General features: G+C 41.3%; 1 protein-coding gene and 1 long non-coding RNA gene across 2 annotated transcripts in view; one reads left to right on the top strand and one right to left on the bottom strand.

Annotated features, from left to right (window-relative positions):
- Window positions 1–1,863: 1,863 nt before the first annotated feature.
- Window positions 1,864–14,954, top strand: LOC127007332 (uncharacterized). Its single transcript, XR_007760185.1, has 3 exons — window positions 1,864–1,948; window positions 12,761–12,895; window positions 14,729–14,954. It is a non-coding gene; the product is annotated as an uncharacterized LOC127007332 (long non-coding RNA).
- LOC127007326 (probable serine/threonine-protein kinase nek3) overlaps window positions 10,517–24,390 on the bottom strand; it is a 132,728-nt gene continuing 118,854 nt past the window's right edge. The window contains exons 5-9 of the mRNA XM_050878141.1: window positions 20,632–20,842; window positions 19,349–20,304; window positions 18,318–18,449; window positions 15,072–15,225; window positions 10,517–12,934 (exon numbers count right to left, since the gene is read on the bottom strand). Of these exons, the coding sequence (XP_050734098.1) occupies window positions 12,372–12,934; window positions 15,072–15,225; window positions 18,318–18,449; window positions 19,349–20,304; window positions 20,632–20,842 (2,016 nt within the window). The 3' untranslated portion in view covers window positions 10,517–12,371. The remainder of the gene's footprint in view (window positions 12,935–15,071; window positions 15,226–18,317; window positions 18,450–19,348; window positions 20,305–20,631; window positions 20,843–24,390) is intronic.

Here is a 24,390-nt window from a genome sequence, read left to right as displayed (position 1 = left end):
TTTTTTCCTCTCATATGTTACCTGTAGCTTACATATGAGAGGAAGAGATAGGTGTTGGGACTGTGGCAGAGCAGAGGGGAGGAAAGGACCCGCGGGAGCCTACGCGAGACCGGCCTCGATATATTTGGAAGACTGTAGCGTAGTGTGACCCCAAGAGATTTGAAAACACGTCCACAGAGGGCGATCACGAAGCATCACACTGAGGGAGCAAAATTTCATTACTTTAAGGAAACCAAAAGAGAAAAGAAGATATTACATTAAATAATCTGATAACTCCAACAACAAACATTAGAAACATTTAAATCGGAAAACTTATGTATCGGACGAATATGTAGAGGAAATCACCTTGAGCAAAGAATCCTCGCCTTAAAAAAACTGCTCTTGCAAAACACGAGTTCAGTTCATTTTTTTATCATATGAGGGTCTTGGAGATAGCCTTTGCAATGGCCTCCTCCCCTCTGTAATTTATTCTTGTTGGTTCTTTTGCTGTCGTTATTCGGGGTTTCTTTTTTCCCTGTCCGAAACCGAAATGTAATCCTTCGAGAGAAAAGAAAAGAAAACGAAAAATAGTTATCCGTGTTGAAAAAAAAAACAGAAAACGGTTAGAGAAAAGGGGCACTAATTTAATTCCGGAAGTGGATCGCGTCTGCCACCCGTGCTCGCCCTTGTCCGAGACGCTTAATGTGAATGGCCTCGTTTTTCCGTACAATCCAAGGCTTTGGTTTTGTCTTGTTGTGTGTAGAGAACGGGTTAAAGTGGCAAAGGCTGTAAATACTTAAGATGAGGTAGATAGGTTTAATTTGCCTCAGTGTACAAATAGTGTCAAAGGTTTTAAATGTTTGGATAAATAGATAGTTACATAGAGCATATGATAGAGTAAATCAAGGTCGACAAAGAAACAACAGAGCATCGCCGGAGCAAAATGGGGCACACTAACATCAGACAGAGAGGTAGAGGATATCGGGAGAGGCTTATGTAGTGGATTGATAATGGCTAAAGATGATGATGGTGATGACAGATAGATAGACAGATAGATAGATAGGGATTATCTCCTTTATCTTTACTCTTCCAAGGCGATTAAAGAATAACAGAGAAAAAATGAAAAATAAAAACTCCCCTAACGTGCTCAGCTTCCCTCATATTTTCCCGGTCGGCGCGACGGTTAAGTGTAACGAGACAGTGATGCATGTCGGAGGATAACAGTGCCTAGCCTCGGTCCTGGCCGCTGGAGGCAAGATTGTGCCCTCTGCTCACGGCCAGAGGCGCTTTATCGTCCCGCCTGACAGTGACCAATGTTTTGAATTCAATCGTTCCACAGAGTCGCCCGTTTTGCCCAAAGTTTTGTGTTTCGTCCTGGCTTTATGTGTTTCATCGAGCGTCCCGAGCAATGGCTTCTTTCTCGTCGACCCGAACTGGACGAAACAAGGCACCGTCGTTAGTGTACGTGTGTGTGTGTGTGTGTGTGTGTGTGTGTCCTGAACGCTACAAGCTTTAAAAATACGCTATCTTTAAGAACTGAGTAAGGACACATGAGTGAAGATTCGTCCGAGCCCCATGAGTTCATGAAAGCCATTATCGGTGAACATTACTGCTGACACTGAGAATCTACTATTTAGGGTATTTCATGAGCCTCCTAATTTTTGTTTCGTGTTCAGTTTTAGTGTGTCCCTTCGGATCAGGGAACTCACTCGAAACCCGGCTAAGGGATGGCGGAGAGTGGGAGGGAATGAGAAGGGGATAAGTGTAGTTTGATAGCGGGACGAGGGGGCAGGGAGGCAGGGAGAATGGGCAGGAGTAGGATAGGGCAAGGGTAAGGTGAGGGGGAGGAGGGGGAGGGGGGGCGGAAGAATGGTGGGGTGGGCTGCATCAGTTGCCATCCCTCCGTGTTAGCAGGTGCTACGCCGGGGAGCTTCCGTATTGACTGACCCCTACAGATTGTCGATCTCCGGTAAGTGACTATGAGGGGAAGGACGGGGGGACCCAAGGGATAAAGTAGGTGAGAGGGGAGACGGGAGTTGGGGTTCACGTTGGAAAAGTAGTAACGATATAACAAACCCACGTTCCCTGGGTTATGGATAGACTTCTTGGGTGTGCACAACGCAGCATCGATGAGGGCAAGAGCTGCTTTGAGAGAATGCTGTGCTGCCTCGGCTAACAATGTAAAGGGACGGGATGATAATAATAGTAATTGCCTTGTTGCTGTGGATTTCTCTAATCTGTCTGGTTGTCAGCAACTGATTCATGGACCTACACACAGTTCTGGGAACTGCCTGGATTTAGCTTTAACTGACATTCCTGGTGTTGTAGTGGCTTCTGTCCTTGCTCCCATAGGTACTTCTGACCATAATGCCATTCACTGTAAGATCTGTTTAGACTTCACTGTGCCTGATATCACCATTTCCCGTCAGGTCTATCGTAAATCTCGAGTCAATTGGGACAATGTTTGTTCTGAAATTGATAATATTCAGTGGAATACTATTTTTCGATCCAATGACCCAGTCTCTGCTTTTAATACTTGTAGATATTTTACGCAGAAGAGTTCCATCTAAGATAACCAAATCTCGTATGAGAGACAAAGCCTGGTTAAATGACGACTGTAAGCGGGCCTATGATAATAAGCAGGCTGCTTATCACCTATGAAGGCAGAATCGATGCCAGTTGCTATGGGATAATTATATTGCTCTTAAAGCTGATTCTCAGTGAGTCTATAATCCAGCTCAAGCTGCTTATAATTCACATATACAGGAGGTTCTGCGTCATTAGCACTTGAAGAGGACGAGTTCGAAAACATGTTTTTTTAGGTGTAATAACGTCGTTTGTAACCAAGTGTCGCCAATTATACTCTAATTATTTTGTTTTCCTCACGAGAGAGTAGTGTTCCTCTTTGTGGAAAGTATTTGCTAGAAAAAGAAACGGGCAAACTCATTGGCTCCACCTTTTAAGGGCCACACGTACTGGACTCGTGATTGCCAGTTAGTTTTGGGATGAAAGCTAGATATTCACGGATTTTTGGGTTTAGTAAACTTTAGTTGGGCTCTCATACACCTCGCATCCGATTCCCCTTGATCAGGCGATAGGTGTGTGTGTGTGTGTGTGTGTGTGTGTGTGTATGCGCGCGCGTGCACATGTGTACGTGGGTGAGTGGGTGCGTGGGTGCGCGTGCGCATGCCGAAGCATACCCTAAGTGGGAGATGTCGTCCACACGTCATGCAAACACTCGCCTGGAAACCTTATGGCAGCGTGTGAGTGGCAGGGACGACGTCAACACACCATAACTTTGTATGGAGAGGGAAACTTTGTCGTGGGTCTTAACTCTTAAGACTGTACGCTTCAGATAAAACCAAAATACCAACCACTCCCTGCAATAGATGATATTAGTCGCTGGCAGTTTTGACCTTTGCTCATTCAGACCTTAACTCGCCCCACCAAGTATTGTAACCTAAACAAAGTAGTGAATTGCACCCCCTCAATAATCATCCATCATCGCTAAATCGGTGATATAGCCCCCGGTCAGAATGGCTAAAACACATGTAATCCAGATAAGCCAATGATCATGAGTCAAACCAGCAGGAAGCGGTTAGAAAGACCATAAGTCCAAATAAGCCAGTACAGCAATTACCAATGTAAGTCATGATACGTATAAAGAGTGTAGCGTTGTAACTTATGTTTTTGTTAGCTTCTCCTCTTCCTCGCTCTCCCCCTCCTCCTCAGCCCTCCTCCTCCTCCCCCTCCTTCTCCTCCTGCCAGGCGACGGAGAAAAGTGGGTGGTTGAAGGGTCTCGTAAATCTGAGTTTGGGTTCACTGGACACACTCGATCGATGGATAAAATATAATTCATGCATAAGGCGTGCTCACCACCAACATAACTTTGATACGCTACGGACGAAAAACATTGGTTATTCTTTTATTATCCTCGCACTCACAAATTACGAAAAGAACCAAACACGCTCTCTTATTTTTTTATAATATCTCACCTGATATAAGCTGACAGATCTAGTATAACATTCTACACGTTTACATATTTGGTTAATCAATGAATGCAACTTATTTTATTTATAGTTATACCAAATGTAATAATAAGTAGAACTTTTAGCAATGGGTTTGTTGGTTAAATTTAGACTCAATGAAGACATGGGTAAGAACAGGTTTTCCAGTAACGTGGTGGATGAGTGGAGCAGGGTTGTCAGTCACGTTGAGTGCTAACACGATAAATACATTAAAAAAAAAAGATTAGATAAAATCATGGATAGTGACGTAAGGTGGGGTTAGGTCGACAGGAGCTGCTTTGCATAGAGCTATCGGTCTCTTGCAGACTCTTTATGTTCTTGTATTATTACGTCGTCACTGCAGTGTACAAAATTTATCATACTTTCAAGAGGAGGGTATCTGGACACCTCTCCTCTCGAAATTGACCTCTCTTTCGGCCACCTCTTTGGATTCTTTTTGGGAGCAGCGAGTAGTGGGCTTTTTTTTTTATTGTTTCCTTTTTTTGTGTGTCCTTGAGCTGTCTCCTTTGTTGTAAAAAAGAAATATTACTTACATCAAATTGTTCTGTACTATTCAAAAGGATGTCTTGTGAGGATAATTCTCCGCTCGTTTCTTGTTATTTACGCACTTCTGGCTCCCACTCCCCTGCTATCTGTCTACCCATCCACATGTCTATCTAGTCCTCTCTGGTTGAGCTGTCAGGAGGTAGTGAGCATTGGTATATATAATAGATGAAAGAGGCCAAATGAACCCGACCTTTTGTTGCCTAACGGAAAGAAAGGATGCAACAATTGTTAAATCAAGGGATATTTTGATCCAGCATGAGACTTGAGTGAGGCAATATGATAGGAAACGAGGTGGGGCGGGTAGGCAGATGTTCAGAGAGAGACACAGACAGAGCCAAACACAGACAGACAGACACACAAAAAACACCTACAGACAAACACAGACACAGACATACAAAGAGACAGACAGGCAGACAGACATGGAGAAATATTGATGGAAAGTAAGTCAAGAGGCAAAGAGCTGAATCGAGGCAGGGAGGGGGAGGCGGTCAGTTCCAAAGGGGGCTGATGGAAGACGTGATTGGGACAGAAAGGACCTGGACGGCGCGAGGGAGGAGGGAGAACGATGACTTGACACAGGGGGCGGAGGGCAGCTGGGAGAAGCGAGGGTGAAAGAGATCCTCAGAAGAGTATAGCAAGACGATGGAAGAAAAGGAGAGCAACAGCTAGTACAAAAATTTAAAATGTGAGGTAGATTTCCGAATAGGAGAGTGATAAAGAAGAGACAAAGGGTCAGTATTCATAGGAGAGAAAACTAACTATTTTTCAGGTGTGTGCTTAGTAACTATAGCAGCAAGGGAGATAGCTTAACCTTAAGGACAATAAGACAAAAAAGAAACAAAACAGCGTTGGTTGAAAGTAAGACGTAACGATAAAGCTGATTATTCAAACGGTTGCGATTAGTTACCGTAGCATCAGATGACGATAATGAAGATAATATGAAAAGAGTAGATTATGCAGAGTTAATGGGATGATCATATTAACGGGAGGAGGAGGAGGAGGAAGAGGAGGGGAGACTTAGAAACAGTGTAAGATTACGAAGAGAAGATGAGGAGAAAGAGAGAAAGAAAAAGAGAGGAGAAGGAGATGAAAAAAAGAGTTGGGGAGGTTCTGGACAGTGAAGCGAAGGAGTATGGAAGAGTAGCGATGGAAGGTCAAGTGGGGCAGGTCCTGGAGAAGGCTCAAAACAGCTGACCCCAGACGTGCTGAGTCAGGTCACGTTCCTGAGTGTGAGGGGAGGCTGAGGAGTGTTGAGAGGGGTAGAAGGGAAGAAAATGACTGTGTGGTGTTGGTGGTGGTGGGGGGGGGGGGACAATGAAGGGAGGTTGAGGGACTTCGAATGTGTTGAGGGGCGTGTTATATGAGAGAATAAAAGAAGGGAGAGAGAGAGAGAGAGAGAGAGAGAGAGAGAGAGAGAGAGAGAGAGAGAGAGAGAGTGGACGGGAAGGAGGGTGATGTTCACATACGTGCCTAAGTAGTGTTACATTCGGTCCTTGTATATCGACTCACCTTGTGTGTGTGTGTGTGTGTGTGTGTGTGCCATAAAACATTACCAGTATTGAGCAGAGAATCATTTCCCTTATACATGGCAATTAACGATATGAGAGCACTTTCTTAATAGTTCAGGGCTCCAGCTTTGCCTAGCCGAGGTAGTTACGGTTGAAGCAGGTTTGTTGTCCCAAGGTTTATTAATTAATGATATTGTATAATAGCAGTGGTGGGCACGATTCCGCTAACCGCTAATTAGTGAAGCTAACTTTTTCGTTAACTGATTAGCGTTTTCGCAAACTTTGGAAACAGTTAGCGGACCAATTAGTTTCCGCTAAATGTAGTTCCTCCTCCGCTAACTAAGTCCGCTAAAAAATTCATTCAGGTTTGTTCTTGTCTGTTGTGGACAGACAGAGCACCAGTTGAGCCACGTGGCGCAATAGTTCCAGGGCTTCCACTTTTGGGTAAATTACGCCTACAGTAGTGCATTTGGATAATTATTATTGAAACTTTTGGGTATCGTAGAGTAATGCATCTTCCATTTCCAACTCTTTGAACTCGGGATTTAATAACAAGAATTCGATATTTTCCACCTGACAAGAATTAAACTTAAAATAATAAAAATAAAAGTGTCAGTTATGAAAAAAAGTAAACAATGCGAAAATTTGGGGGAAATCTTGGGTAAAACATACGGATTTAGGATAAACCGGAGGCTTCTTTCTCTTCTCTTCTTGTTGTTGCTTGCTGGGCTCTTTGTTCAGTTCAGCTACGACGTTGTCACCATGTAATCGTCGCGTTCATTATTGTCGCCTTGTTTATCGTTATCAACGTTATGGAAGGTGACCCGAATGAGGACGTTTTTGTTCCGCCTGAGGACGCTGACTGCCGGCAGCAGCTGTGGGTGAGGCGGAGGACACTCAGGCTGACGGCCAGGAGTCCCAGAAGCTCCAGAACCCGTTATCCCACCAGGAGAAGTACTTTGTCCTTAAATCAAGAGATACGACGAACGCCAATGTCTTGCACTTCCGGTGTGTCATGTGCCACCCCAAGAGGATCATCATTAACGGACAGACGACAGACGGTGAGCCTTTACAACTTGGAAGTCACATGTCAAGACGACACGCCCAGCACATGACACCCAGTTTGATCATCATCTGATTTTGACATGGTATAGCGTTCTGGAAAGCTATATGTCTAAGCTACAACATATTGAAATTTCAGGTCACTAGATCTGTTTTTAAGTGGTTTAGAGCCGAAATACTGAACCAAAGCTAAATTCCTACACAAAAATTTTAGCGGTTAGCGTTAGCTTTCACTAAAATCTTTATCAGTTTAGCTGTTTAGCGTAAACGAAGCTAACTTTTTAGTTAGTGGATTACCAGTTAGCGAAGCTAACTTTTCGGTTAGCGGTGCCCACCACTGTGTAATACGAGGAGAGTACGAGCATGAATGTTCTTGAAGCCGCAGCGACGATACAAAAAGGAGAAGCATGATGATGAGTGGGCCTCTCCTTTTCTCTTATTTCGTGCCCACATCCTCATTTCATTCTCCTTAGTGTGCATTAATATCTCCATATTTTCGTCATTTGTGTATTACACACACACACACACACACCACACACACACACACACACACACACACACACACACACCACACACACACACACACACACAGACCACAAACACACACACACACACACACACACACACACACACACGTAGCAAAGAAGCATTGTTGGCACAGAATGATAATGATAATATGCTTTAAACTTTACAAACTTAAGATTACCAGGGAATAAGCAACAGTTGTCAAGTACTAAAGAGTTCTTGGAAAGAATTTGTTGTATAGAAAGTCACATTAGTGAGGAAGCATATTATGAATTTTCTGAGTTGAGACCGATAGTAACAGTATCAGATTTTGTTAGGTTACGTTAGGTTAAGTTTAGGGTATCATCAAACACATGATAGCCAGCACCTTATGTTATAAATCAACAAAGAATGAACTCACTTTGTTTTATTGAAAGTCTCAATAGTAAGGAAGCATATATGAATTTTCTGAATCAAGACCTATTGTGTTTGTTTTGGTTTTGTTGGTTATGTTAGGTTAAGTTTAGGGTATCTTCAAACACATGATAGCCAGCACCTTGTGGTATAAATCAACAAAGAATGAACTCACTTTCTTGTATAGAAAGTCTCAATAGTAAGGAAGCATATATGAATTTTCTGAGTCAAGACCTATAGTAACTGTATCGGGTTTTGTTAGGTTAAGTTTAGGGTATCTTCAAACACATGATAGCCAGCACCTTGTGGTATAAACCAACAAAGAAGAACCTCACTTTGTTGTATAGAAAGTCTCATTAGGAAGGAAGCATATATGAAGGGGGTTCCCGTGGTCCCTTGGTAGTCTCCGCCTTGCGCTTCGGCGGGGTGCTAGAGTAGGTTCGAGACCTGCCTGGTGCCATGGGGGTGGAAAGGTGGGCTCTTTCCGACACCCTCAGCCCCGTTGTTGGGCCTCCTCCCTGAAAGAATTGGGTATCTCTCTTCCAGCCGTCTGGATGATTGCGCGGCATGCACCGCCTTCCTCCCTTGAGGTATATCCCCAACGAAATACAAAAAAAAAAAAGCATATTTGAATTTTCTGAGTCAAGACCTATAGTAACTATCGGGTTTTGTTAGGTTATGTTAGGTAAAGTTTAGGGTATCTTCAAACACATGATAGCCTGCACCTTGTGGTATAAATCAACAAAGAAGAACCTCACTTTGTTGTATAGAAAGTCTCATTAGTAAGGAAGCAGATATGAATTTTCTGAGTCAAAACCTATAGTAACTGGATATCGGGTTTTGTTAGGTTACGTTAGGTTAAGTTTAGGGTATCTTCAAACACATGATGGCCAGCACCTTATGGTATAAATCAACAAAGAATGACCACACATTGTTGTATTGAAAGTCTCATTAATAAGGAAGCATATATGAATTTTCTGAGTCAAGATCTATAGTGTTTGTTTTGTTTTGTTTTTGGTTATGTTAGGTTAAGTTTAGGGTATGGTATAAATCAGCAAAAAATGGCCTTGCTCTGTTGTATAGAAAGTCTCATTAGTAAGGAAGCATATATGAATTTTTTGACGCTAGACCTATAGTGTTTGTTTTGGTTTTGTTAGGTTATGTTGGGTTAAGTTTAGGCTTTAATAAAGGGGATGTTAATAAGGTTTTGGTTGTAAAAAACCCAGGCAGGACACGAGGCAACAGTTTTAAGCTTGAAAATTCAGATTCAACAAAGACATGAAAAGAATTGGTTTACCAGTAGCGTGCTTGGCAGTCATGTCGTGGATGCCTCTACCATAGATACATTCAAGCAGAGGTTGGATAAATTCATGGACAGTGAGGTTAGGTGGGGTTAGGCATACAGGAGCTGCCTTAATTGTGTAAGCAAACTGGCCTCTTGCATACTCTTTACATTCTTGTGTTCATTCCCCCCCCCCCACACACACACACACACACTGTAAATTTTGGGTACGCTAAACCCTCCAAAATCTTCCCGGGCGGCGTGACCTGATCCTTTCTCGCATCTCCCCTCGCTGTCCACAGCCCACGTGCAGCTTCACTACACTTTCAGGTGACCCACAAGTTGACCCAATATATATGTAGATGCCAAGAAAGGCCAATGCCAGCACGCATGCCACCACCTTTCGAGGAAAAGTTTTTGCATAACTTACAAAATGAATATCTTGTTCCAAGCGCCGTCTTTTGCATATTGCTGAGTGTTAAGGCATGGGCGGAAGCAGTGGCTGAGTAGGCAGCACGCGGGCGTGGTGCCCTTGAGGACCCCTTTCTGGCTGGGTAGCTCCGAGCAGGATGGTGTAACCTACTTGTCATGTTAAGTAGTCAACATAAAATGTTAAGTAGTGATAATAAAATGTTTAGTAGTCAACATAAAATGCATATCTAGCACAAACTGCTAAATTACTACTTACCATTTTGTTGAATTCTTAACATTATATTATCACTATTTACCACTTTATCTTGACTACTTAACATGACAAATATAGGTTACATCATCTCGCTCGGAGCTACCCAGCCAGAAGGGGGAAGTGGAGACGCTGGGACTAAGCCACCATGAGTGGCCTTGGCCAAATGAATAGACTATATAGTTATTGTTAAGATCATGCTTGGCATGCGAGGCATTGAAAATACATTTGTAGATGAGCACAGGCTGTATTGCATGAACTCTTTCCTCTTTGGGCATCTGACATGTCCTAAGTGACAATTATTGTTTCTGGCATTTAAGTTAACAAACAGGTGGAAGGAGGCCACCCCCTTGAAATAAACTATCTCATCCAGAAAGATGAATGCTTTGGTATTGGGCAGTAATCTAATTATTAATTTGTTCACCCAGGTAAAGTACCTGTATAAAAATCACAGAACATCTTGGTGAGAGAATATTAAGAAAATATCTACATGAGGAATATGAAATACTAGTTGATGTTTAGGATTTTATTCTTTGCAGGTTATGGAAAATTACCATTAATAAAATGTCATAATTAACCATTAACCACATGACAAGTTTGATCTCTTCTGTGTAGCAGCTGACTTCATATTTCCTGTTACTTTAAAAAACTAAGTTAGCGACCATATATATTACAATATTGTTCCTGTTAAGTTAAATTCCTTTCAGTTCACATTTCATATATATATGAAATAACATTTTTACAAGTTTCAAAGGTCTGCTTCCATTATCATGAGAAAGTCCGGGTTTGGCAAAAAGTTCCCTCACTCTGTACGGAGTATTTTCATGTTTTTTGTGCATTTATAATAACTCCAAGGCTTAGTGTAAATGTTAATCCAAAGATACCAATTACTAATATCATATTTGCACTTAGAAATCAGTTGAATATGACTTAACACCCTACACTTGATTACTCTAGTGGTATATAATTCCAAGGTACAAATTTAGATGCATTTCTAGGATAGATAACAATTTTGCCTTCACCACATTTTCCAATTTTCACAAGAAAACTGTATGTGGTTGTAAACTTTTTTTTATCTTGCTCTTCATTAAATTATATTGAACATAATTAGTGTATTGACTAATGTTGATGAGTTATTTTGACATTTTTGCACATAGGTGTTTGTCAATACTAAATGATATATTCATACAAAAAGTGTTTGGTGGGGCAGGTGTAGGAGGGGGTGCAAGAAACCTATTAAAGATACTGCAAATTTAACATTATCAATAATCTTCATAAGGCTGATCATCTTTTTCAGACTAAAATACAAACAAAAATCCTACAATGAAGTCATATGGTTTGATGTAAAAACTTTTGACAATGACATGAGAAATAAAACAGTAGTATAAAAAGCTAAGAGAAGGAAGAGGTAGTAAGCCTCACCCTGTAAGGCCTGTCAGTGTCGGTACAACTTGCACTCATTCATTACTTGTGTGCGAGAAGTATATAACCTTGGATGTAAAGTTCTGATACACACCATCTCATAATGTGCAAAAGTGTCAAATCAATACTCATTCCTTGTGTGGACAGAAATTATGTCTGACAAGACTGCCACCATCTCATTGCAACGCTGTTCAAAATATCTTAACACAGCTTCCAAACAATGAGGGCAGTCATAGTCAGCTTGACTAAGAGGAACTTTGACTAAATATTCACCTTTAAAATTATCTAAACCACTAAAACCCATAACTAATGCAGTATTGCTTATAGCATTATAAGAAATAAATATAAATTTATTAAAATTCTGTGCTTTATATATCAAACCACTCACACTTGACTGGATATATAACATTCTTAAAAAACTATGGTGCTTTATTTCTAAACATATCATTGAAACTAGATATAACCTTTGGCTAGACACTAAAACAATTCAATATATTTTTAATATGTAAATCCACATGATGAGTACTATACAGTTCATTTACATTGTGTGATACCTACTATGTTATGAAGAAACATGAGAACAGTGAGCATAATTTCACCAGGAATATTTAGAAATCAAAATTAAGGTAATTTCTACCTGTTAAGTACATTCTGATAAAATATTTTTTCTGCAGTACAAAAAGCAAATTTTTCATACCTCAGCATCAGTTGGTATTCAGCCATTAGCTATTAAAATATTCCATATGCTTAGATACTCAATCCCTTCAAACATGTCAACTTTTATATGAGGTCACTAATAAAATATTGACATTAACCACATCAGTTATATAAGATGACTTTTATACATACATTAAAATCATTAATGAGGTATCCTACAAAATTACATAATAAAAATCTATAATTGTTTCTAAATCTAACAGTAGAAAGCCTCTGTTACCCTTTCCTCAACAACGAGATTCACTGGGTAACTGTGGGCCAGAAGTTTCTCTAATGTCTGCATAAGCTGCTGGGAATTTGGGAGGACTTAATGATTTCAATGGGGGCAATGGGACTCCCGTTAGTCTTGCCACTTCCTCCTCCAACTGACGGTTACGGCCAAACATGGCAACATAGTTCTGGTGTAGCTGCTTCTGGTATCTTATCACTCGTTCCTTCTCCTCAACCCATCTCACTCTTTCCTCCTCAAATTGTTGTCTTTGCAGTTCACACTCCTTTTTCATACCCTCAACCTCACTCTTCAGCTTGTCCATTTGAAGGCTGAGGTCTTGGTCGTGTGCTCGTGCTTGTGACTGTTGCTGCTGAGCCTGATCTAATTGTAAGCGCATGTCCTCAGATTCTCTTCTCTGCTGAGCCATCAAGTCATGGAGAGAGTTGATCTCTGCTCGACGTCGCTCAACCTCCGTCTGGTACTGCCGCACCTGTGCCCGTAAGTGGAGAAGCTCATGTCCACGTGTCGTCTGGTCGCCTTGTGAGTCCTTGAGTTGTGTTTTCAGTAAGGATATTTCACCTGGAATGTGAAAGTTACTATTAGTTATACAGAAATACCAAAACCAGGGTTGGAAGGTTATGCATGACTGTGATAAGAACAGAAATTTTCAATCACAGGCTTTACCCCTATTTGTGAACGCTTGAGATACAAACTTTTGAAGGCATGAATAAAATTTTGACCATTTTCATGATATACTGCACCAAATTTTTCTTCACCAACGTTGTAGTGTGAGAATGGAATAAGCTCCCACCTTCAGTGGTCCAGTGTAACACGATTGACTCCTTTAAAAACAATCTTGACCGTCACTTCCTTCAACTTAAGTTAAACTAAAGTTGAAATGCAACATTTTGGAGCCATCTGATTAATGTAGAATCACTTAGGTTTAAGGACAGGCTACCTAGTCTGGACCATGGGGTCTGTGTGGTGTGATTTTCTATGTAAATCAATCAATCAATCAATCATATATATATATATATATATATATATATATATATATATATATATATATATATATATATATATATATATATATATATATATATATATATATATATATATATTCTCTCTCTCTCTATGATCGATGACACTTTGTGCACGAGGAACAATGGCATAAAACTCAAATGTAGACAAGTAAATTCAGACTGCACTAAATTTTTCTTCACCAACGTTGTAGTGCGAGAATGGAATAAGCTCACACCTTCAGTGGTCCAGTGTAACATGATTGACTCCTTTAAAAACAATCTTGACCGTCACTTCCTTCAACTTAATATCAACTAGAGTAGAAATGCAACGTTTTGGAGTCTTCTGATTAATGTAAAATCACTTAGGTTTAAGGACAGACTACCTAGTCTGGACCATGGGGTCTGTGGTCTGATTTTCTATGTAAATCAATCTCTCTCATGATAACACACACCTCTTACTCCCAAATATAGTTTTATATATATATGTATATGACATATATATATCACTGGATTCAAGAGGTTAAGGAGCCATACTGGCAGGTTAAGAGCAGATACGTGAGGGTAAAGTAATTCCTTGCCCCTGCAGTATTTGTTCTCAACCTGACCAGTATGGCTCCATAACCACTTCACTCCAGTAACATATGTGTGTCATACTACAATTAGTCAACAATAATAGAAAACAGACTTGTATCTGTTTTCTGTGGTTCGTCATCTAAAAAAACTTATTGTGAATAATTATTCTTTTTATGCTGGTCTATGAAATTATGTTTGGGATTAAGAGGTGTGTGTTGTGCGAATGTAATCATGACAAGTGTATCATTTCCTCAACTGACTGTAGGCCCTACAGTCAGTCGAGGAAATACACTTGGAAGAATTAATCGCCAGGACCTTCATGCTATTTAGTTATATTTTCTACTCCTGAAGCCTAGAGTCCAGCTACAACACTCAGAAGGTCCGGATTCGGACCGCAGGCCACCAGTTGTGTAGCCCTGCCCTAGACCATGCATTATCTTTTAAGTACCCCATTACATTGCTGAAAATCCATACCTTCTTATGTGCCTTTTATGTGGTCAAGTACTTCCTTGCCACTGTAATAAAAAGGTATGGATTGACATTTATGTAATAGGGTACTTAAAAACAAGGCATGGTCTAGGGAGAGTTGCAGTGACTAGAATACAATGTTAGCAATAATTTACTGCATTATAAAGTTGGGGGCATACACAATAGCTGTGCATGCCCTGCATGCTTATCTCTGTCACTTTAGCCCTTGAGTCTGTAGTAACAACCCATTATCCTGTAGAGAAATCTTTTTATTTGCCATCTTCGAAGCAACTCACTTAATTCTTTACAGAGCACTCACAAACACCAGCTTGATCAGCATTCTCCTCAAGCCAGAGCAACATGCAACTAAGGGGAGAGAGTGCTGACCAACAAGAGGCATCCATTCTCCACAAGAGCCACAGGCTGGTATACACAAGTTCAGGATGCTTACATAGATGTGCAGTCCATCTCAAGACCTGAATGGCTTTTGGTTTTTAATGAAGATAGTAATAGGATGAGTATTAAATAATTTTGTTAAAGAAAAATCCACAAAGAGCAAAACTGTATTCTTGCATGTACTGAACAATCTACAAATTTACCAACACTACATACTGAAGAGCTTTCATAATATTCACAAAGATATTCCCGCTCACCTGATTTTTGGCAGAGGCTCCATTCTGTTTCTTCTAGTTGAGCTCTCAAAGAATTCAATTCTCTTCTTAGTTGTTCTGTTTGACTTTGCTGTCCATCACGCTCCCTTCGAACCTCCTCTAATTCTGCTATTAGCTTTCTGCGTTCTTGCTGAAGCTGCAAAAAAGCATCCCTATTATTTATAAAAAAAAAAAATTATTGTACTAAACTAAAATAAAATATAGTGGTGCACCAAGGTTTGCATGTAGCACCATAAAAATGTGAGCAAAAACTGAATTTGAAAAAGTTGAGCTATAATCTTATGAGAAAAGGGTAACTATAGTCTGTTTCATTTCATCTGTCCATCACCAAAGCAAGAATATTGAGAGCTGTGGCACCTGCACATTCCAAGTTCACGAATGCGTGAAAATAAACTGCTGGGATAGATAGCCAAGCTAAATTCTCAAAAAACTTTCTTTATAAATCCCAAACATGCCGATTTGCATTGATAATATACTATACAAGCACATGAAAGACAAGCTTGCATCGAACAGTATAATCAGATCATACTTGAGCAATCTATGGCCTTTCAAATGCATATAATTCATCTCATTTCAGGTACATAAAAAGACATCTGGCTCTGCAAGTGCAAATAAAATGTATTTCAATAACTTTATGCATGTAAACCATGGTTAATCTTTGAAATAACATAAAATATTGTTGAATGTGATGCTAGGCTATTTTGAATATTAAAACCCATGTTTTTTACATGTAATATATTATCAAAAATATCAAAATTGCTTATGTATAAGCACTTGCAAGGCCAGACATCTTTTTTAAGTCCTGCAATGAGATAAATTATAGGTATATGGTAAAGACCATAAATCATTCAAGTATGATCTGACTCAACTGTTTGACACAAGCTTGTCTTTTGTGTGCTTGTATGGTATGTTATCGATGCAAATCAGAATATTTGCGGATTTCTTTGTATACAGAAACATTCTAGTATATAAATGAAAAAAAAATTCACGCAATCAAGAATTAACAATGCACAGGTGCCACATCTACATTCGCGTGTGGACAGATGGAATGAAACACACTATAGTTCCATCCTCAGCTGAAAACATTGGTGTCTGGAGGGGGGCAAGGAGGGCAGCTGATCCCCTGCCTTGGAGATCTGTTATATTCCTATTCACACTTTTATTTGCAAGTTATAACAATTAAAAATTTTCAGAGCCTCGGTACGGCACCTAATGCTGCAGTTTTGGGGAAACTGTATATGCCATTGCCTTGTGGCTCATCAAGAAAAATATCTTATCTTCTGTATATTTATTATGAAGTTATGGATGGGAATGGAAAGACGTTGAGGGATGGGGAAGCTGTGAAAGAGAGATGTATATATATTTAGAACCTAAAACTTACTGGCTCCGCACCCCCCCTTGAAAAAAAATCCTGTGGATGTCGCTGGCTGAAACTCACCAAAATACCCTTGCACCAAAATAAAAAATTCTTGCAAACACCAGAAGGTGACCAAGAAATCTATCTTCTTGGGGGTTTGGTGTCCCTGCCTATGGCTTATAGTCAGTCTAACCCTTGATTAGGTTGGGGTGGGCCCTGCAACACCTCCCTATAAAACAAAGTCAGGATAGTCCTGCACCATGACCTGTATTTGGTTCTCATGTGGCAGGCTCTACTGATACATATGCATTGGGTTAGTCTACTGCCTATGACAGCTGCAGGGCAAAGCCTACAAGATACCCTGCATTCCAAACAGGGCAGGACCCTCTAGACTATATTTTTTGTTATGGGGGTGGCCAGGATGGTGCAGATGTAGAACTTGTCCACAAAATCAGGCCCAGGATTAACCTTCATGCTGCCAAGCTTGCTGGGCATTGGGATCAATACAGAGCTCTCTCACCTGGGACCAAAGCTCCCTCTAGGAGAGATGAGGTATGTCAAGAGTCTCCCTGAGGACATCGAGGGCCACAACACCGGAAATGACCTCCAGCTTGCCTACCTGAAGTTTGGCTCCAAGCCTACCTCTCAGGTCAGCAATATCAGAACAACAGACAGAACAACAGATGGTTGCCTCATTTCAGACATGAAATGGACAGAGGATCATTGGACTGAGTACTTTCAGCAGTTGTAAATGCCTTGGAGCATGCTGAAACCTCAGGAAAGTGATCAAGCCAACATTCCTAGCAAAATAAAAACTGGATAAAGGGGATACAAAATGGAATAAGTTCAGCCATTGCCTACTCATAATATACAAAGATCAAATATTTGCATATTGCCTCCAAGTCTATTTTCCATTGAATCTAGACTCTTTGTTGGGTTTAACCCTTTCAGTGCTAAATTGTCGCAGTGACGCCACATGATCCGTGCTGGTGGTACTAAATCATCGACATTATCCGTGCTGGTGGTGCTAAATCATTGACGCGATCCGTGTTGGTGGTGCTAAATCATTGACGCGATCCGTGTTGGTGGTGTTAAATCATTGACGCGATCCGTGTTGGTGGTGTTAAATCACCGACGCAACAATTGATCAGTTTTGGATCTCCCGCTCACAATACATGTTCTATCACTGTTCCACACTCCATTGTAACTTTATTCTGATTGTTACACATCATATAGTGGGCTGTCCTTGCCCCCCCCACCACCACCTACATAACCACACCCTCATACGTGAAATGGCTGTATGCCACATGTCACCAGATCAGGATGAATTGTGTCTTGCCTAGTTTCCTGTCACAACCTCCAACTGATAGAGAGAATACTATACTAAACTAAATATAAAATTATAGTATTTTCTTTAGATATGATAGCAAAATGTAATCTTACATATGATAAATTTTGTATCGCATTTATTCAGTCATCATATGAAACATGGCAATGATAATGAGCCAGTTGTATAATATTTTCCTTGTTCTTTCCAATGATGTGCTTGTATATTTGCTATAGGGCACAGTTAGAGATGTGGAGGTGAAAAGACCCCCACCCCACCCCCCTGCCCAGCTCCGCACAGAGGGATCGGAGGGTATGACACGTTGCGCACCGAGAGAGTTAACTGTTCAAGTCACAACTCCATCTCACTCTACCTACCTACATATGATCTGCTTGTTGTACAGAGGTGGTAATATGAAAGAAGACATGCCAATTTTGTTTTCATTTAGCCCAGAATTCAAACTTAAGTCCTCTTTAGTTGTGAGTTAAATTTATCAATCTTTACACCTCTAAGTTGTATCTGTAAAGAATGATTGTTTCCACACCTGGTAAGTCTGTGTGGTGAGAGACTGCTCCATCTTCAGAGCCTTCTGCTGGGCTCCCTTCAGCCTTGAGTCATACAAGTCCCGAATCTTCTTCAGTTCACGCTCCCATGTCTTTTCCTTCTCCTCATACACCTATACAGAGGTTAAGAGTGTGGTTAATAAAGGCAGATCAATCAAAACTTGTAACATCAAAAGATTAGCAACATGATACTGTACAGCAGAGATCATGAGGGATTCCTTCTTTGAAAAACTTTCTTTGTCTTGGCCTCTACCATCACAATTATGGAAGGATATGTAACACATATGTACGGCCTTGATGCATCAGTTATATTATGGATTATTACAAGTACTCAAGTTACTGAAAACATACTGGAAAAAAATTATATTTCACTTGTATAGGGATATGTTATTTGCTCAGAAGGAACATTTGAGAAGACTCAAACATAATGTCAGAACTGCAAGCCTTTAGATGAGGAGGGCTAAAAGAATACAAGTGTAAGGAGTATAAAAAATGCCATGTTACGATCTTAAAAAATGATCTGATCAAAAACAGCAAAAGGGGACCTCAATTCAGCCTGTTACAATGTTGAAACGACAATCCATCTATCTTATTGCACATAGATTAATAAAATCATAAATTCTGAATACTGATACAATGAAAATGATAAAATATTATAAGAATATAATAAGTATGATAAAGTACATCAAGAAAACTGAACAGCAAGATGGGACTTATGAAGGTTTGTCTTCCTGAATCTTTACATCACTTAGGAAGGTGAGTTTATAATGGTGCCTTCAGTGGGGACTAAAAACATAAATCAAAACAAAAGCAGACTAAGCAACAGATAAAAATTCAACTACAAACAAACATAAGTTCACCTGTTAGTCAGAATTGTTTAATATGCCAATAAATTTCCCTTCAAATGGTTATTCAGTAATAGAAACAGCAGTTTGTGCTTTAACAGAAAACAAGATTGAATTTTTAACTATAATGTGAAACCTTAATAGCTCTCATTTTAAATCCAACTCACCTTAAATATAACCTGCTCATTCTGCTCCATGGTTTCTCGTAGTGTGTTGATTTCAGAGTCCTTCTCTTTCAGCATGGCCTCCAGCTCTGCCACACCTGAGTCTGAGGGAGACGGGGTCTGGTGGTGCTCATCCAGTGTCAATTCACTCAATGAGCCTGACACTGAGCCACAGATGGTACGGTCCAGGCCCAGATTGGAGCCAGTCACTGATACTGATCTGTCTAACCCCAAATTGGAGCCACTGACTGAGCCAGATCTGTCCAGGTTTGACCCTGTGACTGATGCAGATCTGTCCAGCCTTATGCTTGAGCCAGGTCGATCAAGTCCTTGAACAGAGCCTGAGTGGTGAACATTACTGATGCGAGAGAGATTGGTCACAGAGCCGCCTATCCGCTGGTGCAGGCCATTGGTCATTGGCTGGCTGTGTAGGTGGTGAACAAAGGAGTGTCCTGAGTCACTAGAAAGGTTTTTTAGGCTATCGTAGCGAGGAAGGTCACTATTGGAATACCCATTTATGCGTGTGTACACGGTAGGATTGTCATATGTGCTTGAGAGTCTATTATCCAATGAACTCTCATAATGGTTTGAGAGTCTTCCGTCTTGAGCAAACTTGTGGTGGTTGTGGCCGTCTTCTATGTTACTACAGGTTGACTGGTGTGAGGGTGGCCGGGCCTGGGCAGGTGGGCAGGTAGACGGACTCTTGTTACTGCTACTGTAGCTGCCATTACTGCTGATGCTTGTGTTGTGGCTATTACTAATATTATTATTGTTAATATTACTGTAGCTATTCTTGTTATTCAGTGAGGTGTTCTTACTATTGTGGAGCTTAGTAAGACTATTGTACTTGTTATCACTGGTGTGCTGATCACTGTGGCCTCTGGACGAGAGAGGAGTGGTGAGGCCGCGGCGATCTAATGAATAACTGTTGTGGCTCAGGGTTTTGAGGTCACCCATACCTGCAAGTGATCAAGGTTGTTAAATAAATGTCTTCACAAACTTAAAAGTACCAACACATGAATATATTTCTTTTACTAAAGAACAAGAAATATGGTGGTAACAGTTAAGTGACCATTGCTGGAGATGAAGTCATGCAAAATAAATAAATCTTATTGCATTGAACCACTGAAGGAGGATCTTATTACAATCTTACAAAACAATGTTGATTTAAAAAATTAGACTATTGAGAGAGAGAGAGAGAGAGAGAGAGAGAGAGAGAGAGAGAGAGAGAGAGAGAGCAATTATCTGACTAGGTCTATTACAATTGAGGGTGTGCAGCTACTCACTGCCATAGTGGTGGATGACCCCCCTGGCCAGGGTGGGGGCGGAGGTGTAGCGAGGGTCGGGCTTGGCGGCGGGGGACACGCCGGAGGAGTGCACCACGAAGCCCGCCGAGGATCCCCCGCCGATGACACCGCCGTTGGTCGGGGGGGAGATGCCTTGTAACCCGGGTGACGCCACGGGCTTGAAGGCGATGGGCCGGATCACAACCTTACCCTGCAACACAACAATGCCAGTCAAGTGATGGATGGAATACATGAAACCACGACGTGATTAAAATAAATGTTTTTTTTTTTAAATTACCGATTACTTGAAACGAGTAACTTTTTTTCTGAAATGTTATACTTCTAGCCTATCACTAAATTAATTATATGGTAATCGAATGAACTGTAAATTGCATTCTTCAGCAGCAGTCCTTCCACCCCCCAAAATTATCAAGCTACAGAGACCGCTGAGTGGGGCAAGACGTTCTTAGGTTACAAGAGAAATCTACTCACAAAATGATGTCCCCACTCAGATCAAAGTAACCCACTATGAATTCGAAATGACAGCCCACACCGCTGCAACACCTATATATCTGCCCAAGGAAAGGAAAGTTTCGTTTAGTCGGCGCAACATCTGTGGTCATATGCTGGAGAGAGAGAAGGGGAAGGAATTATAGGAGAAGGGAATATATCCTAGGAGACGGGACACAACCCCCGATTAATACCTGGTACCCATTCACTGCTGGATAGACACGGGCGTAGGGTATCGGAAAAGCCGCCCAAATTTTTCCACATCTCCCCTAGGTCAAAAGATTCACTTCACCTTGTGTCTCCCCAGCCGCCCAACACCAAGAACTCACAACGACAAGAGAGGCATACAGTAAACGTCAGTCGAACTACTGGAAATCCCTCAACAGGTAAGACAATGCAGTAAAGAAGCAGAACAACGGTACCGCTAAGAAAAAGTGAAAGTATGGGCACGCAAGCAATGAAGCGGAACAGCCTTTCACTGAGCTACGCCTGCTTGCTGCGAATGTGTACGCCTTATCATTATATCAGTCCCAGACCTGGCTCCTGTAAAAACGGATAAGAGGATGATAATGTGGAGTGTGTGCGAGCGTGTTATCAAGTCTCCACCAATAAATTTAGTCCTTGATTTGTACTCACCACACCAGACGCGGGTAGGAGGTCGCCGCGCCGTTTCATCGACAAATTAGACAATACCAAAATACAATCACCACTGAAAGCACACTGTCCTGGCCGCCACCCACACCCGCTTGCGTGGAGGGGAGGCGGCGTGCCCCGGGCCGGTGTGAAGTAGGTTATGAGCGAGGCATTACCGATAGCAACCTGATGCTTTAGCGTCACCCAATGCGCGGGGTGGGGGCGGATCGGCTAAGGGGCGTGAAAGACCTTGGATAAGTTAACGTTTAGGTAATTCAGTAACACTCAACCGTGAGGCTAAGGGTGATCTTGGCACATGAGGGACGATTACGCTTAAACTATCATGTAACGGGGACGGTAATGATAAACGAGAGGTAGCTTAGAAAATTAACGAGTCAGCGAATGGCTACTCGTTTAACTTTACTCACTGCGCAGTTTCGAGCCCATAATTCCAATGTTAGTCCCTAGTCAAACTAAATAAGAACCTCAATAGCGTTAACAGCATAACTACAAAAATAATCGAGTTGCATGTTCAAAGTTCCAAACTCACTAGACTTTACAGGTTTCATCCTAAACACGATAGGCACAAAAGTCTATAGGCAACGATGAAGCGCAATATTGTAAACTCTCTCTCTCTCTCTCTCTCTCTCTCTCTCTCTCTGATAGCTCATGAAATAAAGCTGATCGGTTGAAAGTAAAATCATATATATACCTTTCGGTCACGGATTGCTCAGAGACACACCTTAATGCAGAATATCTATATGAATTATAATACGGAGGAAAGACCAGAACAGCAGTGTCAGTCATGCTCCCCGTACAGCCTCCCAGTTGAGCGGCGATGACAGGGAGGTACACACACTCAAGCACATCCCAACCCTTCCCAAATCTGAATCTGACACCGGAAGCTGACAGGTTGAGTCTGTGTGGCCTTTCCGCGTGACCAACGGTGCGTTACGGCGGCCACGACAGCGACGCCGCGAGGGAACGTGGAATGAAACGAAAAGATAACTACAGGCTTGAAATACGTGGTGATCATCGAAGTTTAATGCTTAATTCCGTATCGTTAAGCGTAGGGTTGTGAAATTGCTGATAAGTTGATGTTGGTTAGGATGCGGAAACGTGTGGGAAATGAAATAAAAAAAAGTTCCCTCAAAACGTGTGGTGATTATCGAAGTACCACGTGGTTCAGTGTCGTTAAACTTGATGTTGCTAAGACGACATTGATCAGGTGGTGATGTGACGGTTAGGATAGTTTTACGTATTACAACCGATGCAATACCTGGTAGTAACGAAAGAGTAAGATTAGAATATAAAATGCAATACCAGCTTCCCAACAAATCGCTATTACAATTCACTGACAAGGGAAAGAGGCAAGCTTTCAAGTTCTGATGGCTCTGACTGCTTTGTTTCGTATCACTGTTACAGAGGAATAAAATACTGCATGTTTCGATATTAAAAACGAAAGGCATTTTCTATAATACGTCATGTGTCTAGTATTCAAACATTTCAACAGATCTCCTTTTCTTTTAATTAAGGTAGTAAAAAAATACATAAGAAAAGAATCCAACCCTCGCTACATAATTTGAACTACACACTTCGAATCGACCCTGGGCTCTGAACCCGACTGTCTTTCATTTTAGGACTGTGTGTTTAATCTCCCATACCATACCTCCCACACCGGCATTATGTAATTATCCCCAATGTCGCAACAATATTGAGAGCACGGAGGTCTATCACGCGGCTGGCGACAGTGGAATATATAAGAACAAATGCGCGACTCGTCCTGCTCGAGAGACCGAACTGAACCACAAACACTCACTACTACCTACTATTACCATGCAAGAACGCGCACACACACGAACAGTTATATCCACCAACACTCCACTTCATAAAATGCTGCTTCAGGTTACATGCAGTGCTTACCAAAATAAAAATAAAAAGCTTTCTTTAACATGGAGCTGACGTCGATTCATCACCTCCTCCAGCCCTCCACCAGGCTCATGTGCATATTCATGAAAATGTGAAAGTGGTTTGCAAATGGTAGAGAACTTGACGCCTCGACATGCTTCGTCATAGGACAATATTGTGCAAGCAAATTTTACTTTCCAGGCACGGAACAGGAGAAAACGATAACCTTCTTTCACACCTACATCGTGATTACCGAGGCTCGCTACATTCTCCAGCCATGCGCACACCAATCTAAAAATAGGTGACCAGAAGCTACAGACAAAAGGTAGAAATACTCTGCTCTCGTGAAAAAAAAAAAGATCGAATAATTTAAGCCAATGGGTATATGTTTTATATTTCTAGTAGTATTAATTCTACTATCATTAATACTACTATTTTTCAGATACTTATCCACCTTTCCGCTCTAAAATTCGTATCTATTTATGTATCAAGAGAGAGAGAGAGAGAGAGAGAGAGAGAGAGGGGGGGGGGGGCGTCGCTGCCCACACCTGCCATCAGCCTCAGGTGCCGGTGGGAGAGGTCGACTCGTGCGTGACCCTCCTTGGCCGCTCTCAACCTTTACCCTGCGCACTGTCGCCTTCACCGCCTCTCCTTAGTTCAGCTTGCGGTATTCCCGAGCCCCATGAATGTACATACCAACACTGTATA

This window comes from Eriocheir sinensis, chromosome 3, assembly GCF_024679095.1.
Source record: "Eriocheir sinensis breed Jianghai 21 chromosome 3, ASM2467909v1, whole genome shotgun sequence".
Lineage (NCBI taxonomy): Eukaryota > Metazoa > Arthropoda > Malacostraca > Decapoda > Varunidae > Eriocheir > Eriocheir sinensis.
Note: the sequence above shows the minus strand (reverse complement) of the source record. Positions and strands in the feature narration are given on the sequence as shown.